Raw genomic sequence first — 18,666 nt, forward strand, 5'->3', positions numbered from 1 at the left:
TCATTTATCATAAATGTAGCATACTGACTGGGAAAAATGAATAGCACAAAACCATATGAAATAAAGAGTTGAAGTTTCCCTGTCTTTCCACACCTCCATTCCCCGTGGTTCGCTGTTAATGAACACTTTGGAGTGTTTTCTTCTAAATACAAACATTTTAGAGACATACATAATTTTCTTCCACAAAAGAAATCACTTGCAACTTGCTTTTCATTTCTAAATCATGACATAAAAGTTTAGAGATGTTCCATAATTTCCTTCATCAGTCTCCTCCACATGGACATTTGCCCATAGCTGTAGGGTAGATTTACAAAAATGGAATTTCTGGGTCAAAAGGTCAATTTACAATTTTTGATAGGCAGTAACAAATTCTTTCCAAAAAGATTGCGCTGGGATCACATTTTAGAAATATTATATAGAAACATGCAGAAGTGTGTCCAGGAAAAAGTTAAGAAGGTATTATGACATACCTATTTAATAAATGGGTTTGTAATGACCCCCTTCATATTTGAGCTGTGTGACCTTGGACAAGTTATATAACCTCTTCAAGTCTCAGTTTTCCATTTGTAAAATGGAAACAAAGCTCCTCCCTCCTAGGAGTCTGTGCAGTTTCAAGGAGATAATTTATGTAACATGATCACCACAGGTTTATCAGATACAGAGCCCTTAATTGATGCTATTATGATGAAGAATCTGGAAAATAAGTGTCATGAGATAATGAGAAAGAGCTTTCTATTGTTGGTTGTATGAAAATATTTGGAAGGCAACCATGTGGAAGCAGATTAGACATCTCCTCTGGAGCTCCAGAAGATAGATGGGGCTTCTAATGGGTAGACGTCACGTCACTTCTTCCAAAAAAAAAGCATGAGTTCAGGGCCCTGCCCTGGAGACTACTCAACGTGGTGGGCCTCATTCAAGAAAACAATGCAAAATTATGAATTCAGAATTTGGTACAAAGTTTTGGAAAGGTACATGCAAGTGAGGATCTCTGAGACTTAAGATTTTCAGTAAATCTACCCCCAAATGAGTCACTTTTGAAGTAGTGAGGCTTCTAGAATTGGAAAATTATTTTCAGGATCATACTAGTCATAACAGTGGTCTAGAAAGAATGCAAATAAGCTTAAAAGTTTAAAAACGTTTTAAAAAAATTTAATGGTGTTTTTCAGTGATTCATATACTAGGTGGAAATTAGACTAGATAACATCTAATAGCTCTTAAATTTCTATGAATCTAAAAATTATTAATATACAGAAAAAGAGAGAACAATTCACAATATTAATTATTATTCCTAAAAGAACCAATTTTAAGCTTATGTTGGGAACAAGAATTGTGCAGTAGAAAATTGTGAATGGGTCTGGGGGGCCCAAGAAAAGCTGGTAGGAAGGCCTGAGTGTTACCTCAGCTGAAGGAGGAAGTCAGGGAGCAAGCCACCACGCTGACAGCATCCCTGGTCACTTATGTGGGTTCTTATGCAAGTCAAGGATGTTGGGAGACATGGAGAGAGATTGGGAATTGTGATCCATGGAATTGTTCACCAGTGTGAGGTAAGACAGTGGGGGGGGGGGGGGGGCTGTTGTTTAGACAGGTGACCTAAAAGAAGTCCCAAAGAGGAACCAGTGGAAATGCGGCCATGACTTCTAACTGGCTCTGTCATTAACGAGTTGATCTCAACCAGGACTCCTAATTTCCCAGCTATGGTTAACAACAGTCCTGGGTTCCAGTTCTGGATTTACCAACAATTAGTCATATAACCTTGGTCAAGTTGTTTCATCTCTCCATGCCACAGTCTCCTCGGGTATGAATGGGGAGGATTACACTTACTTCACACATAAGGTTTGCATAGATTAAATTAGGGAACATTCAAAATATTCTCCATCATGCCTGGCACAAATTAGGTGTTTACAAATGTTAGGTACACTTGTTTTCTAAAAGTTATGGACACCAGTTTTGTGCACCAGGGGTAGTGGGTATCCCACACTTTGCAAGATGAGAGCCACAGTACTGATGCAGATCTTCCTATGCACTCTGCCGAGCGCTCTGTGATTCCTGCATCGCTGCAGCCCTGTGGGTGGAGCAGGCACCAACCCAGCCCGGAGTCAATGTCATGCACTCTTCCCTCTGATCCTTCAGGTGGTTCTGTCCTTGGACTTGGGTAGTTTCCTCACAGGCATGCTCTGATCAGTACTCTGCTGATTACTCAGGAGGGACCTCCAGAGCTCTTCTGTGTGTGGCCCTCTCCTTCTGATACTCTGTCCTATGAACAGCAGCTGCCACCTTGCCCCGTGACTCAGCTGCATCTCCTCAACTCGGGGAGTCCTCCAGACGCCACCTCAATGACCTGACCTGCAGGTTTTATCCAGGCTATGACCTGCCGCAGTTACAGGACTCTCTTCAGTTGTTTCTCTCTCTCAAGATGCCTGGTGTCCAGTATATTGAAAAACCATTGTTTCATATGCTTTGTCTTTTTGTTGTTGTTGTTTCGGAGGGAAAGGTGAGCCCAGCCCCCATTACTCCATCTTGGCTAGAGTAGAGTCTACTCACTTATACTTTTTGACTTTAGCCGTTATTCCTGCAAATATTTTTTCTGTCCTTCCACTTCAGGTATTCCAACTACACAGATATTAGGCTGCTTGAAGTCTTTCCACAGCTCACGGACCCTCTACTTATTAAAAAAAAATTTTTTTTTTCTCTGTGTGTTTCATATTGGATTATTTCTAGTGTGACATCTTCAAGTTCACCCATCTTTTCTCATGCAATGTCTACTCTGCAGTGAAACCCATTCAGTATTTTTTTTTAATCCTCACGCATGAATATTTTTCCATTTATCTTTAGACAGAGTGGGAGGGGGGGAGAGAGAGAGAGAGAGAAACATCCATGTGAGAGAAACACATCGACTGGCTGCCTCCCGTACGACCCCAACCAGGGCCAGGAACTGAACTGCAACAGAGATACGTGACCTTGATCGGAATCAAACCCATGACTCTTTGGTCTGTGGACCAAAGCTCTAACCGCTGAGTCAAACTGGCCAGGGCCATTCAGTATATTTTTAATCTCAGATGTACTTTTCAGCTCTAGATATTCAATTTGGATTAAAAAAATAATAACTTCCATGTTTCTACTTACCATGTCAACCTTTCCTCTAACTTCTTGAAACATGGAATATAGTAATAATGACTTTCAGTGTTCTTTTCTACTATCATCTGTTCATTTGGGATCAGTTTTGATAGATTGTTCTCATACATATCATACTTTCCAGCTTCTTTGCACATCTGGTAATATTTGATAGGTGCTAGAAATTGCACATTTTACCTTGTCAAATATTGAATGTTTTTGTATTTCTATAAATATTTTTGATCTTTGCTTTGGAACATAGTTAAGTGACTTGGAAACAGTTTGATCCTTTCACATCTTCCTTTTAAGCTTTTTCAGGCAGGACCATCATTCACTTTAAGACTAATTTGCCCCACTTCTGAATACTCTATCTGATGCTCTGCTTTTCTGCTTTAGCTAATGGAAACAGAAAGTATTTCTTGTCCTTTATGAGTTCCATGGATTACTCCTTCTAATCCTTTTGGTGCTTCTTTACTTGACCTCAGGTATCTTTCTCCCTGAATTCACTGATCTGACTACAGCAGCCTCTCTGCAAATCTCCAGGGTTTACTCTTTACGGCTCTCTCCTCTTTTGTAATTGGCTTTGCAAACTCTGGCCACATTGTTCCTTCTGATCTCTCAGTTTACGGGAGACCACTGAGCTTTGCCTGGCTTCTCCTTTATTGTATTGCATCTCAGAAAGCTTTCTCCCGGGGATAAGCTGGGGCAATTGTAGTGGTCATGCCATTTATTTTCTGCCTCTTAGGGATCATCATCCTTCTTTCCTTGATGACTAATGTCTTGAAAATCTTTGTTTCATTTATTTTCCCCCCACATTTTAGTTGTTTTAGGTAGGATGGTGTATCTGGTGCCTTTTCCCCCCCATCTCATCTGAAACTTTAAGTTTCCATAGTTAAATCTGATGACTAAGATGAACAGATTTTGTAATTGATGATCAAGTTTCTAATATTGAAATTTTACTAATAAAGTTGTTCAGAGAGTATGATTTTAATCCAAAATATAAACTTTAAATTTAAATCCAAGCAAATTATCCAGTCACTGTTTCCAAGGACACTTATTCCTTCAACAGACATTTGAGCACCCAGTATGAAGTACTTCTAATTGCTGGTGATTATGGCTGTGCACAGGACAAAATCCCTGGCCTTGTGGAGTTCACTTTCTAATGAGTATGCTTTTAAAAATGTTAATGCAATGCACTTGTCAATTTGTCAAAGTCTTTTTACAGAAAGCTTGACACAATAAAACTAAGTGACATAAAAAGTCTAGGGAACAATGATAAATACAGGCATACTTTCAGCTTGAAACATGTCGACAAATTAGTAACCCTGAACCACACTTGTGCAGCATCTGTGGGCAACTGTGACTCAGTTTGGACATTAGCTTCAGGAGGTAAGAGCCCTGCCTATGAGCTCCCCTCTGTATCTGCAGTGAGTAATGCAGTGTTTAGGTTATAGTACGTGTGTAATAAATGTGATGAAAATTTTCAAATTGCTTGTCCCAAGTACCCTTTTCTTGACTCCTTCAGGGGCATAACTGATAGGGAAGAGCTAGCCAGCACTATCGGGATGAAAAGGCTTAATTACTGTGACAGATAGGACAAGATGGACATGTAACACGAAGCTGGCTGCTCGTCCTCCATTGTCTCTTCTTTTAAATTTATGACTGGCAGGTGAGAGCTGACACTTCCTGCCATGGTTTTGGTTCCTGACATTTTAATGTGGTTGGTCCAAGTCCCTTGCCTTGATTTCCCCAGGTGAGGACGCAGAGAAGGGAAAGAAGAAAGTTTTCTGTAGCTCTTACGTGTTACTTTTTAGGGGTGTATGTGTGATGTGTGTGATGGCGAGTGAATATATGCAACTGTAGGGAAAACGTGAATATGCAAGCGATGTATAGAAAACGTGGACCTGTTGGGGACCCAGGCTGTGGGGGTCCCTCCTGGCCCATGTATACCCACCCATCAGGATACTAACCAGGCGCCCGCGAGTGCAGCCCCCGGGACCAGAGGGAAGCAGGTGGCCGGGTGGGGACTGAGAACACGGCCTAGGGGCTGGGGCGGCGGCGGGGCGGGGTCCCGGAGCCGCCTGGAGTCCCCGCATCGCTGCCCACAGGCTTCTGCTGCGAGCGGCGGGGGCGGGGCGGGGCGGGGGCGGGGCCGCCGGGGCCGGGGGCGGGGCGCGAGGCCACGTGACGAGGCGCGGGTATTAAGCGGCGCGGAGCCTCTCGGCGCGGAGCTGGTGCTTCCCCGCGACCAGCGCTCCGGCCAGCCGCCCAGAGGAGCCCCGTCCCCGCCCGCGCCCGCCGCGTCCCCGCGTCTCCGCCCGCCGTCTGTTGGTCAGTCCGTCCGGCCTCCAGCCCCCGACACCCAGCACCATGAACCAGGTCGAGCCCGGCGTGCAGTACAACTACGTGTACGATGAGGACGAGTACATGATCCAGGAGGAGGAGTGGGACCGGGACCTGCTCCTGGACCCCGCCTGGGAGAAGCAGCAGAGGAAGGTCAGCGGGCGTGCCGTGTCCCCTCGCGTGTCCGTGTCCCCCGCGTGTGTCCCCCCACGTGCCCGTGCCCCTCAGCTCTGGCGCCGGCTGTGAGGACCAGCAGGAGTCGTGCCGTCCCGGGTCCTCGCAGCCCGGCCCCGGGTGAGAGAGGGCAGCACGTCCGCGGACAGGCATGAAGCCAGGTGTCATGTGTGACATGAGAGTACAACACGAACAGTGTTAAAGGTTTCTGTTCTGAGGGCCCGACCCCTGAGCCTGTGACCGCGGCCGCAGAGTTACACTCGCCTGACCCCAGTGTGTTCCCAGGGCTGCCCCCAACAGTCCCTGAAAACCATTTCTTAACCGTCCCGGGCTCCTTAGAGGGGATGCTGTGTGAACACTGGACATTCACGATAAAGTAATGATTATGCACACTCTATTTATGGGTCCCTGAGCTAAGTGCACAGGAGCAGGGACTGGGCCAGCCCTAAAAGCTCCATGCCATCCTGGTTGGCACTCTCTGATACCCAGTGGAACATTCCACTATTCAGGGTTTCTTCCTGATCCCCTTGGCTGGAACAAGCAGGGATGCTCACCAGGAGGATAAGTCCCACCTCCTGCTTGACTGGCACAGAGCTTGGCTGGGGCAGGCCTGGCGGCACAGACCTGCTAACCGAGCCTTATGATGACCTGCCATGGCAAAGCAAAGTGCCCTGTGCTTTCCCCCTACTTGGGGGGTGGGGCAAAGTGGACTTGCCTTCTTAGGTCCTGCTTTTAAGTGGATAACCTCTGTTGACCATATGTGTGCATGGGAAGTGCTGTGTGTAGCTGCCATGGTGGGTGATCACGCGATAGTTCACAGTGAATTAGCATATGATTGGAAAGTATATCCCATACTTCCCTCCCAACAAAATGTTAGCTGGAAGAAGAGAGGTCCCATATTTGGATAATTATTAAATAACCAAGCATTATTTTTATATAAGGATTTCTCTTTTGTTGTCTACCCTCTCTCTTAAAATACCATTATTATTATTATTATCATTATTATTATTATTATTGTTATTTTAAAGGTCTAATTTAGCTGCATTTCATTTCCCACCTTAGTTTCCTAAGACTTCCAGTTATCCTTACCCTCTAGGAAACAAGAGAATGGGAGTGATAAGTAGAAATTGAATCTATAAAGGAAAATAAAATTTCAAAATTTCCACCATTTTTAATAATTTATTGTGAGGGAAATGCATGGCCTGAGGATTATTAATGTGTCATTTGGACTAGTTGATGCATCACCAATAAGCAAGAAGTTAAAAAGTGACTTTAATTCTTAGCAGTGAGTGTTTCTTTTTAAATTTTTTTCTTACAATTTCGATTGTTACATTTTTCATGGATTGAAAAAAAAACGTTTAAGTTTTTGTTTCAAAGATTTCTCTCTCTTTTTTTTTTTCCTTATGAGGAACAGTAAAATAGCAAGGGAATAGGATAGTCTGCCCATCATTTTTTGTAAGTAATAATCTAATCACAATGGCTTCTATTGAATTTTTAAAGTATGGTACAGTAGCAGAATAGAGCTAATGTTGGTTTCCAAAGACCACATCAATATATCTCTTCTGCCATAGTTAACTTTTTAAATGTATTTACAATAGTTTTGGACATAATGGCTTTGACATTTTTTAGGGTTTGGTTTTCTGTGTGAATATTATAATTGTATAGCACTTGAAATATATTATTAAAAAACTGTTATACTTCCTGATCCCAGTTCAAGGTAATGCTGAAAAGTTTTTAAATGATGGGTTGAGTGTTGTAGGCGCTGGAGGATAAACAAAACAAAACACTACATTAGGACACAGACCTGAGCAGCTCCAGAAAATACTCTATTTCCACTTTTGGGATATAACTACTCAAGTCTGTGAAATAATATTGAACTGTGAGGTCAGTGCAGCCAGAGCCGTGGCCTCTATTTATGTCCTGTGAGACACACTGTTGGAACAGGACGAGGATAAAATGCCATCGTTTCTATTGTGGGCCACCTTCTCCACACTTGCCATTTCAGTGATATGCTGGGTATGAGATCTGTCAACAGATGCTGATAGCACATGATGACGTCTGCAGCGTTAGAACGAATGCGGTGCCTAATTATATCCAAGTTTAGAGTCTTGGGCTGTAGTCATCCTCGCTTCAGAAGGACTTAGTAAAAGTGTAGTGCTTTTTCTTTTTAAGTGAGATTTAAAAAAAAAAAGTGGTAGACTCATATAACAAAATTTACCATCTTAAGCATTTCCAAGTGTACAGTTCAGTGATGTTAAGTACGTTCACTTTGCTGTGTAAACATCTCCAGAACTCTTTTTATCTTACTAAACTCAACTCTATGTACCCATTAAACAATAGCTTTCCATTCTCCCCTCTCCCAGCCCCTGGCAACCTCCATAGTACTTCCTGTCTCTATGAATTTAACTCCTCTAGGTTTGTCATATAAGTGGAATCATATAGTATTTATCCTTTTGTGACTGGCTTACTTTACTGAGCATAATGTTTTCAGAGTTCATCCATGTAGTAGCATGTGTTAGAATTTCTGTCTGTTTTAGGACTGAGTAATATTCCATTGTATGGACAGACCACATTCTCCTTATCCATTTACCTGTCGGTGGGCACCCAGGTTCCTTTCATCCTTTGGCTGTTGTGAATAATGCTGCGAGCACAGTGTGCAAATATCTTTTTATGAACTTTCTTTTTTTTTTTTTTTAAATATGTTTTAATTGATTTTTTCTAGAGAGAGAGGAAGGGGGAGAGAGAGAGAAATATCGATGATCAGCTGCGCCTGCATGTCCGTTACTGGGTATGGAGCCCACAACCTGGGCCTGTACCCTGACTGGGAATCGAACCAGGACCTCTCAGTCCTTGGGATGGCGCTCAGTCCACTGAGCCACACCAGCTGGGTTCTTTATGAACTTTCTTTTAATTTTTTGGTTTTATATCCAGAAGTGAAATTTCTGTGTCATGTGGTATTTGTTTTCAATTTTTTGAGGAAGTGTATTGCTTTTTCCAAAAGGAGGCAATTCGGATGATGTTGCACTTGTCAGGAGGAGGTACAGGCGTTTCTAAGCGCTCCCCTTCTCGGTCAGGGCTGTCTGGTAAACGGGTAGGAATATTTGTATTCACATAAATTAGGCCCTTTTCGTGGCATGTTAGAAACTTCTAGACTTCGGTGTTTAGAAGCAAGCTTGTCCTGGAATCAAGGAACACTTTCAGCCCCTAGTTGCACTGAAGCCTAATCAGGAGGTGACTCGTCAGGACAGCAATGCTGAATATGCGCTATCTCCCCAAGCACAGGGCGCTGTCATCCCCACTGCCGAGGCTGGCGCAGACCTTTTAAGGAAGTGGCTCATGTTTCCATACGTCAAGGGGTTTTACATTCTTAATCTGTGTCCAGCTAGATGGTGGATCAACGTCTTTACCAGTTATAGGAAGCGTACGAGTCCTCAATGTGTTCTACTTTAAGAGTTCTGAGTGGCTTTAATCATTCCTAAAGAAATTGGAGTTCTTCTGCCTACTCACAGTTTAGATGTACTAATTCACCATTCACCTCGGAGCACCTCCTGTCAATCCTGTCATCCTGGCTAAATGTTGGCGTGTGGGGTCAGGCACGTGGAAGGACACGTGTGTGGGAACAGCTGCCTGCAGGGTCAGGATTAAACAGAGGGCTGGGAACCCCAGAGCCACCCCTGTAGTGCCCCTCAGGCTTAGCTGCAGCTTAAAGCCCAAGGTGAAGGCTCTTCTCCCCGCACAGTGCAGTACATCCTTGCATGAATTTCTCCTGGGAGAAAAGGCACTAATGGCTCTAACAAGCTAAGCAGTTCACAAAACACTTGTGAAATGTCTCAGATTCGTGAGACCCAAATAACTCTCAGCTCAACCTGGTGCTCTCTCCTTGACCATAATCAAGTCACTAAACCTTTCACGTTTTCATGGGTCCATATAGAAAATAAAGATAAATGATACCTGTCACAGGATTTTGCAGGATCAAATGGTTAAGCTAGTTTATGTTGAAGTTGCTTTATACATTGTAAAGTGATCTGTAAATGTTCAAATATTATTACCCTATGCAAGAAATATTAGTTCATTTTGTCAGTGTGATAGCTAAGATTATTCCTTCATGACTTTGATGTACTTTTTTTTTTTTACTGTGGTAAAATATACATACCATAAAATTTACCATTTTAACCATTTTTAGGTGTATAATCCGGTGAGATTAATACATTCACATTTTTGTGCAAATATCACCACCATCTATCTCCCAAACTTTTCCATCATCCCAAACTCTGTGCCTATTAAACAGTAACTTCCCCCCTCCCCTGATGTACTTTTGAGGAAATGATTTATACATTTAGACACTTAGAAAGAAAATAAGAAATTGTTTTATATTAAGTTTCAGATACTTATTGTATAAAAGTCAAATAAGGAAAATTATTGTGGGTGAGAATAATGCTATAACAACTTTATAAGGAACTAGATCTTGGGGTTAGCCTTAGTTTGAGTAATAACTCATTATTAGCTGACTGGGGAGGAACAACATTCCTGGCTAGACGTAGAATGAACAGCCTACTGTGGGTTTTTTTAGGGTGGGGTGATAAGTGTGATGTCACAATAATAATAGGTGTTTCTGGAACCCTTTAGCATCTCAGAGCAGCCTCACTCTGTTATTTCACGGGACTCCCTCACCCACCCAAAGGGATGAGGGAACCAGCAGTGTCTGGGATGTGTCTGCTGCTCAAAGTGCGATGGGCGGGGTGCAAAGAGGAGATGGGCTCCCCTGAAGCTCAAGATGCAGCTTCAAGTATGGAGAGGAAATTGCTCTGCAGGTTGGGAGCTCAGAAAAGCACGTTCACGTAGTACCAGTAATGTTTGCAGAAGAGATCAGAGTGGGTGAGGGCTCCTGCTGGGGCCCCAAGCAAACAAGTTAGAGGCCATGGAGGCAGCGGTGAGGAAGGCATCCATTTGAGAGTGATCAGGAGGGATTATAAAAAGTATTAAATAAGCCCATGTTGTTCCAGGGCAGGCTGTGGTATAAATCCAATTAAGCAGACATGATCTCACCATTAGAGCTCCTGGACTTAAAGCTCAAGGCAATGGTATTGACGGGTAACAGACAGCCAATGAGGAGAGTCTGTTTCTGCACCAGGAGATGGTGTCTGGGTAGAGAGCTGGATGTTACAGGACGTGTTACCAGGTGCAGGGCAGTGAGCTGCAGTGCTGAGGGGCACGTCGTGTGTCCACGGGGCCACAGCCCAAAGGAGGCTGGGGTCTCAGGCAGCCTTCCATGTCCAGAGGAAGTTGTAGATAGGCAGGCAGAATCTAAGATGAGCTCTGAGAAACCTCTCCCCCAGAGGGACGTTGGTTCCAGCCGTGCTCTCGCTTTGCTGTGGATGGTCACAGGTGCAGGAGTTCTAAGCCGGAAAGAAGCCCTTTGTCTTTTTGTCCTCTCTTAGGGGCTGCCCTACCCCTCAGCCATGTTCACCAGGGGAAGGAATTCAAACCCCAAATAAGATATTCCTTGAATATGGGGTGGGGGAGGAATAAAACCCTTAGCTGGAAACTTAATGAATGCAGCTTCAGAAACTGTCAGAAGGCACTGCAGTGGCGCAGCTGGGGACACCTACAGAAACTCGGGTCTAGAGTGGGTGGGAGCTGCTGTGATGAGCAGGGGAGTTGACACGGAATACGTTGGAGGACAGTCTGGACTGTACTGCCGTTTCCCTGGGAACGGTACTGATTCTTCCGGAAAGAACAGAAAGCAGAGATGAGGGTAAAGTGAGCTAGCTACTGTGCTCAACAAATTTCAGAGGAAGGGAAATCTTGAGGGTAAGAGATCGGTCTTTCTAAAGAAGCCAGGGACCAACATGTTTTGCACACACCCATATCTGTGTGAGCACATGCGCACACATACCCCTTCCCTCTAGATCAGAAGCCAGAGCTGGTTTTACCTAGTGAAGAACGAAATATAAAGGAGCACAGCATGACGGTCCGTTCTTTCATTCATCTGACAGCCAAGTATTATGGACCTGCTGGGGGCCAGGGACAGGAAGGAGCTTTCAGCCGAGTTCAGGAGACAGAGGTCAGGGGGAAGCCCAGAGGGGGACACCCAGTGCAACCAGGCTGGTCATGAAGGAGAAACGATTCCTAAAGGCCCCTCCTGCACAGCGCCCTGTCAAGGTGAATGGAGACGCCTTTCTCCCTTGCGCCCATGCCAGGAACCTGAGTGTCATCTCGGAGCCTCCTTCTTTCCCAGCTCCTGAGGAGCCACCTCCTAAAGGCCCCTGGACTCTGCCCTTCTGCGGTGCTGTAAGGCCACAGGCTTTCTGCATTTCCTGCCCGAATGAGGAGGTGGCCTAGTGCTTTGTCACCCTTCACAGAGCGTGCTTGTCTGCAGGCCTTTCTCCAAGACGCTGGCAAGAGTGATCTTTGTAAAACAACAGCCCGGACAGAACAGCCCCAAGTCCCTCTCTGATCCCTGTTGCTTCAGGAGAGTGCTGGCCTTACAGTGCTGATGAGGCCAGGCCTGTGCTCGAGTGTGTCTGCACAGCCAGCCTGCCTCCACTGTGCCCTGTGGGAGGCCTGCCCCTGGCCAGGGTCACGTGCTGCTGTCCCGGCTTCCCTTCCCTCCGAGGGCTGAGGGCAGGCGCACTGCTCTGTTCCCTGGGCCCGTGGGCCTGCTCGGAGTCTCGCTCGCCTTTGTGGAAGGAAGAAAGTGCATCATATTTTGAAAAGAATTTAGTGCAATTAAAAATTTTAATTTTAATGTCAAAATAAAATCATTTGAAATTTAGTGATTTGGAAATTTAAAAAAACATACATGCCGTTTTATTTAAATTACAATAAAACATATCACCATAACAACAAAGTTCTGGTAACTTAAATTTGATTTATATGACTGGTTTTTCCACATTGAAAACCTTTACTCACTTAATAAAGAAAGTTATAAATTCATTTATGATTCACATAATTATAAGTTTAAATTTTGTGTTTGTGTATATGAAACCTGGCGAAACAAAGGTTTGGAAACACGCTGTGCCTCAGAGTAGTGGGGTTGGAAGCAGAACTGGTGCAGGTGATTCTGAGGGTGTGGGCGGTCCTAGAACAGAACCGCCTGAGCGCTGATTCCGAATCCAGGACCTAGAAGGGAGCAGGCTTTGGTTGTTCTGTTTTGCGTGTTTGTTTTCACCGGGGAGTAAATGTGTTAGTCATAGTCCTTAGAAATTATTGTACATTGAAAATACATTCTTATTATAGAAACTTTTCATTAGAATCCCTGCTATCTTGGGGAAAAAAAACAAAACAAAACTCATTTTTGGTGATTTTGAGGACCAAATGGACAGTAGCTACTATAAGATTGTTTTAGGGGAATGAGAACAGTATTTAATATGAGGCTATGTTTGAGTCTTATACAGATAATTGTAATTGCGATTGCAAATCAAAAAATCCTGTCTTCTCAAGTTCTAAGGAGTCTTTAAATTACTTCATTATATTCAAACAGGATATGAATGATTACTTAGAAGGCAGGTAATTTCACTGCTCTACATTAGGATTTTAAGATGCTTTATATGTACTACATTGAACCATATGCAATTCTTGATGCAGTAATTTTTCCAAAAAATTGCAGTTTCTTAAAGTTCAACCAGATAAAAACTGCTACCATTATTGTGCCACTATAGTCAAGGTCCTTGACCAATTCTATACAAGAACAAGCCATAAAACTGAATTCTACTTATTTATAGCCTTATCTTGAATGCCTTTCATATTCATTAGAGAAAGTAAGGGGCATTAGTTGGATTTAGATTGAGGGCTTGATATTCAATGGAAATATCAAGGAGAAAGGTCAGGATGACCTGATTATAGGCAGTGGTTGAAACTGTGGGGAGAGGAAAGAGAAAGATCTACTTGGGAGGCTAAGTTAGAGGACTCCTGCAGGAAGCAGGCACGTTACCTGAACCTGGAAGCATTGCTTCTCTGGATGGCAACTCGCATCTATTAGACGACTTGGAACCATTGAACTGTCAAGATGTCTTTGATTTTATTCCTGGAGAAATCTCACCTTGGTATTCCATTGGAACTTCGCCAGTCAGCCTGAATGTGGTGTTTGAATTGGTTTACTTGCTGGAACAGAAGCCCAGAGACTTGGCACCATGGAACAGGGTATCTTTTAGCTCATGAGATAAGTTATGCTTTCACAGGAAGTGAAAAGCTGCAAGAAATTATTTATGCTGTTGTGCTCAAGTCTGTGATGTAAATCCTTCTGCAACTGTAATGGCTATTGAGAGCTTTTTCTGCATTTCAAGACTATTGAAAATTGGTAAGGATTACTGAAAAATGTCAGATTTGTTTCATCTTAACATGCTAAATGGAGAATTTAACCCCAAGATAGGTTTCTTTTTTCTCTTTTACTATTTATAAAATTAAAGAAATGAAATAGATTATTGTTCTCATTTAGGTGTTTTGTTTGAAGGTTTAAAAAATATTATCAGTATTTTGGGTGTTGGAGAGAATCAGTCAGGAAAGTGGTAAAGGACAGGTAGAGAATTGTGATCAGTTTAGCGATTACCCACAGAGGGTAATATTTTTCTCTTTTGAGACAAACACAGTTTTCAGGAAGCAGAGTGAGAGGGGATGTAGGGAGACAATGTTAGTGGGAAAGATGCAAGTCATGTATTTGACATTTTGCAAACTGTAACATTTCTACTATATGTAATTTTATGAAATAGGAAGTGGCTGATTTTTTTATTCATATTTTAACTTTGGCATAAAAGGATGTTGTCCATTTTTTCAGTGTAACACCAAAACAGAAAGAATGACTTTAAGACAGTAAAAATTATATGTTAACATGGATTTTTGCCAGTGCGTTAAAAAAGAGGGAGAGGCAATTTGATAAAGCGTTCCTACCCCCCAGCTATTCACCGAGGAGGCCAGCGCAGCCGCTGACAGAGAGTGGCTGGGCACTGTTTCCACCATAGATACCATTTTAGTCGATCTTCACAACAATCCAGAGAGATGAGTATTATACTCATTTTCTATCTAGGAAGTTAAGTAGCTTTCTCAAGGGTGGCTGAGGATGGGGACATGTAGCTGAAAAAAAAACAACAAAACACACACAGAATTTTGTCTAAATTATGAAGATATAGTTCTGTCTCACAATTGAAATTTTATTTATAAAATGTGGAGATGCTAATTATTTTATTGCATAGTTTGGTCTGCAAATGACAGCTTTTAACCACCAAGCTTTTTTTGGGTTTGTTGCTTTTTGCTTTCTGTTCAGATTTGTAACCAACAACCCAGAGCAGAAGCCTTGGATTCAACATTCCTAACTTTTCACTGCCGATCAGAAGGGTGTGTGTTTGTGGGGGAGAATTTTAGTTTTTAAGTGGGACAACTGGGAACATCTGATGAGAATGAGAAGACGGAATTCCAAGGGGCGTTCCACTCTCATTCACCGGCGTTCTCTATGCCAGGCTCTCGCAGGGTCTTTGTCCAACAGAAATAATACAGTAAGAGGAAGAGACCACCGCAAAAGCCATTAACCCTCTCTGGTGTCATTGTATCGGATGTGCCATCAAGGGCACGTCTTTGAATTAACTACTGGTCTGTCTGACTCGGTTCCAAAAGAAGCCAGAATCAGGACACCTGAGTGTTGAGTCACGCTCCCTTTGGAACCAGAGGATGAGACTTGGGAGGCAAGGAAGTAGATCGTATTGCCCCCTCGCCTGATGTCTTGGTGGACAGGGGTGCTCTCTGAGGCTGGGCTCCACAGAGATGTGCTCTAACGCGTTGTGCAATGGCAGTACCAGGGGCTCCCTTGCATTAAAAAATCCTGCTTTTCTTTTCTTTATTTAACTTCTTATGGAAAATTTCAAACATACATGAAAACAGAGAATATAGACTATGGTGGATCCCTCTGAACCCAATTAGCCAAAGAAATCCCGTTTCACGAAGAGGGGATGTCCACTTCCCGTTTTCTTCAGTTTATTTTTAATCCTCACCTGAGTATATTTTTCCGTTTATCATCAGATAGAGTGGGAGGGAGGGAGAGAGAGAGACAGAGAAACATCCACGTGAGAGGGACACATCAACCGGTTGCCTCCCGCACAACCCCGATCAGGGAAGGGGATTGAATTGTAACCGAGTTACATGCCTTTGACTGGAATCAAACCCGCGACTCTTTGGTCCACAGGCTGACACTCCAACCGCTGAGCCAAACTGGCCAGGGCTTCTTCAGCTTCATTGAAGTGTAATTGGCAAATAGAAATTGCATACATTTAAAGTGTGCAACATGTTTTGATATATGGATTGTGAAATGATTACCAGGAATGCCCAATTCCAAGAGGAAAACAAAGTTTTTATGTTCAGCAAGTGTTTCACTCTCTAGACAAGGTTTGAAAGAAATGGTTATGAGGCAAAACTGCAAAGTCAGCTGACGGTTGCCTTCCCGCCTGGAACTCCTTTCTCTTCACCCAAGACCCTACCTTCCTGCTACCCCTTCTGGCCAGCAGCCTTCCCCCGTTCACCTGAACACCTCCCCTTGTCCCCAGGGTCTCCGATGACTTTTTTATGTTTTTGACATAAAATTGTCTACTCTTAAAAATTAGAGTCCCAAGACCTTCCTTCCAGAGGTCACCAGTATTTTATAGAAAAGAAACATCGAGGATGAAGAAGGGACTGGATGCCCTGACCGGTTTGGCTCAGCGGTTGGAGCGTCAGCTTGTGGACCAGAGAGTTCTGGGTTCAGTTCCTGATAGGGGCAAAAAAAAAAAAAAAAGAGGGACCTGATTTAGAGCCACGGCAGGAAGGCACGTGGCATCAACCCTCTGAGGAGCCATCTGTGCAATGACCGCTTTCTCTTCGGAAGGCAGATGCTGACCAGTCACCACTCCTGGGAGGCACCGCCTGGGGATCTGCGGGGGGCACGCTGGTGGGTACTTTGTCCCAAAGGCCATAGTGAGGTGAGGAGGAGGGAAGCTTGACAGCTGCTGTTGGATGTGTAATCATGAAGCAAGGCTGAACCATGTTTATGCTCATGGCCGATCACAGACCTGCACTCTAAGATGCAGAACAGTGCTTGCACACGCACATGCGCACACATGGGTACACACACACACACGTACACACATGTGCACGCACCCATCTTACCTGATTCTGGCAGAGCACCAAGACTGATGTTCAGAAAGACTTCTGTCGCTAGGGCATTGTTCCGTGTTTTCAGCAGTGGTGCACAGCAAACGTGTTTCAGCCGGGTCAGCAAGAATGAAGCCCAGCTAGCTTGACGAGTCTGAAACGAGGTGGGGAGGGGCAGAGCGGAAGGTCAGAGTCCTGACTACTGTTAGCTGCACTCAGAAGCAGCTGTGAGGAGATCACCAATATTTTAAAGGTGACCTTTCTAAGACAGTAACCCTGTTACATAATGCCAGGATTTCAGGCACAACAGAAGAAGAATTGTGCTAAGAAAGCACTTTTTTGTAAGAAAGAAGAAGGGAACCCTTTAGCATCCTATAAACATGGATGGTTCACCACTGCTGTGCCCACAAGTGAAGTCGACACTGATGGGATGGCCCGGCTCCTCCTGCTCAAACGGATCTGCTAAACTGACCCTGTGACCTCCTTCAGGTCTATTGGTCTGGCCCTCTCTTCCCTCCTGTGACCATTGCTTTTACTGCTTTGAGTGGGGAGCTGGAGACAGGAGGTGGGAGCCGGGTCTGAGAATGCTGAATTTGATACTAGAGCATCTTGATTTCCTCCCCACCCCCAGAGCACAGCCAGAGGAAGGAGCAAGGCAGGCATTTACAGGGTTCTTGGAGAGGGGTTATTTTTAGGGGCGGTCTTGCCAAGACGGCTTCTGACGAATTTATTTAGACACAGACCTCGCTAGCTTAGATGTGAATTTCTTGGGCAGCCCTAGATGTGAGGCGGACCATTCCAGGGTACCTCATTCTGTACAAAGATTTGATTTATTTTGTTTTATTATTTGATTTAAAATTTTCCTAATTTAATTTTCTTTTTATGCAGTTTACTTTTATTTTCCAACTTTATTCAGATATAATGGTGTATGTTTAAGATGTTCAATGTGTTGTTCATTGCTCGGGGCCTCCATTCCTTATGAAGGAAATGCTGAAATGGAACTGATTTCAGAGACAGGGTAACCCTGCTCCAGGTGTACTCAGGACAGCCCCACTTGTGGCTCTTGTGCCAGGGTGATTATGAATGGTCCCCTTTTGACTCTCAGCAGTGATCCAGGGTAGGCTGCAAACTCTAGGGCCACTATGTGCCCAAGGAACTACTCCAGGCGACCTCAGAGAGTTAAAATAATGTGAGACCAAGCAATGTATATACAGGGCAGGAATGTCTTTCCTTAAAGTACTAGCCTGCCCTGGCTGGTTTGTTAGAGCGTCGGTCTACAGACCAAAGAGTCCCGGGTTCGATTTTGACCAAGGGCCCGTACCTCGGTTGCGGTTCGACCCCGCCACAGTTGTGGTTCGACCCCGCCTCAGTTGGGGTTCGATCCCGCTTCAGTTGGGGTTGTGCGGATGGCAGCCAGTAGATGTGTCTCTCTTACTTCGATGTTTCTCTCTCTCTCCCTCTCTCCCTTCCACTCTGTCTGAGGATAAATGTAAAAATATCCTTGGGTGAGGATTAAAAAAAAAGTACTAGCCTGTTTCTGAACTGTAAAAAATGCAAATATTGTGAAGCGTGATTTCTAATGCTTTGAAAAATTGATACCAGAGTGTAGTAATTTTTGACTTTAATTCTCGACACCTTTAGAAGGCCAAGCCTTGCAGCTATGAGAGGAAGGGAGCCTTGTGCTGGGGGTGCGGGACCACGGACCCCGCCGGGGCCTCCCGTGGGCCAGGTTCCGCTCCGACATGCGTGCTGCTGTTACACGGCCAGTGTTTTATAAGCTCTCTGTATGGCTTTGCAAACGGTACATATGCTCACATATCGGGCAGTGTGATTTAAGTATGTGCTAGCCTTTAGGGTGTTTATTTTGCACATCTCAGAAAGTAAGAGTTAAACATTATTTAAATATCTGAACCAAAATCAGATCAT

The 18,666-nt window shown here is 44.0% G+C and overlaps 1 protein-coding gene across 1 annotated transcript in view; it reads left to right on the top strand.

Moving 5' to 3' along the window:
* The first annotated feature begins 5,344 nt into the window (after positions 1–5,344).
* The window catches only part of ACTN2 (actinin alpha 2), a 72,921-nt gene continuing 59,599 nt past the window's right edge, over positions 5,345–18,666 (top strand). The window contains exon 1 of the mRNA XM_036277494.1: positions 5,345–5,607. Coding sequence (XP_036133387.1) covers positions 5,482–5,607 — 126 coding nt within the window. The 5' untranslated portion in view covers positions 5,345–5,481. The remainder of the gene's footprint in view (positions 5,608–18,666) is intronic.

The sequence above is a fragment of the Molossus molossus genome, unplaced genomic scaffold (assembly GCF_014108415.1).
Source record: "Molossus molossus isolate mMolMol1 unplaced genomic scaffold, mMolMol1.p scaffold_m16_p_23, whole genome shotgun sequence".
Classification (NCBI taxonomy): Eukaryota; Metazoa; Chordata; class Mammalia; order Chiroptera; family Molossidae; genus Molossus; species Molossus molossus.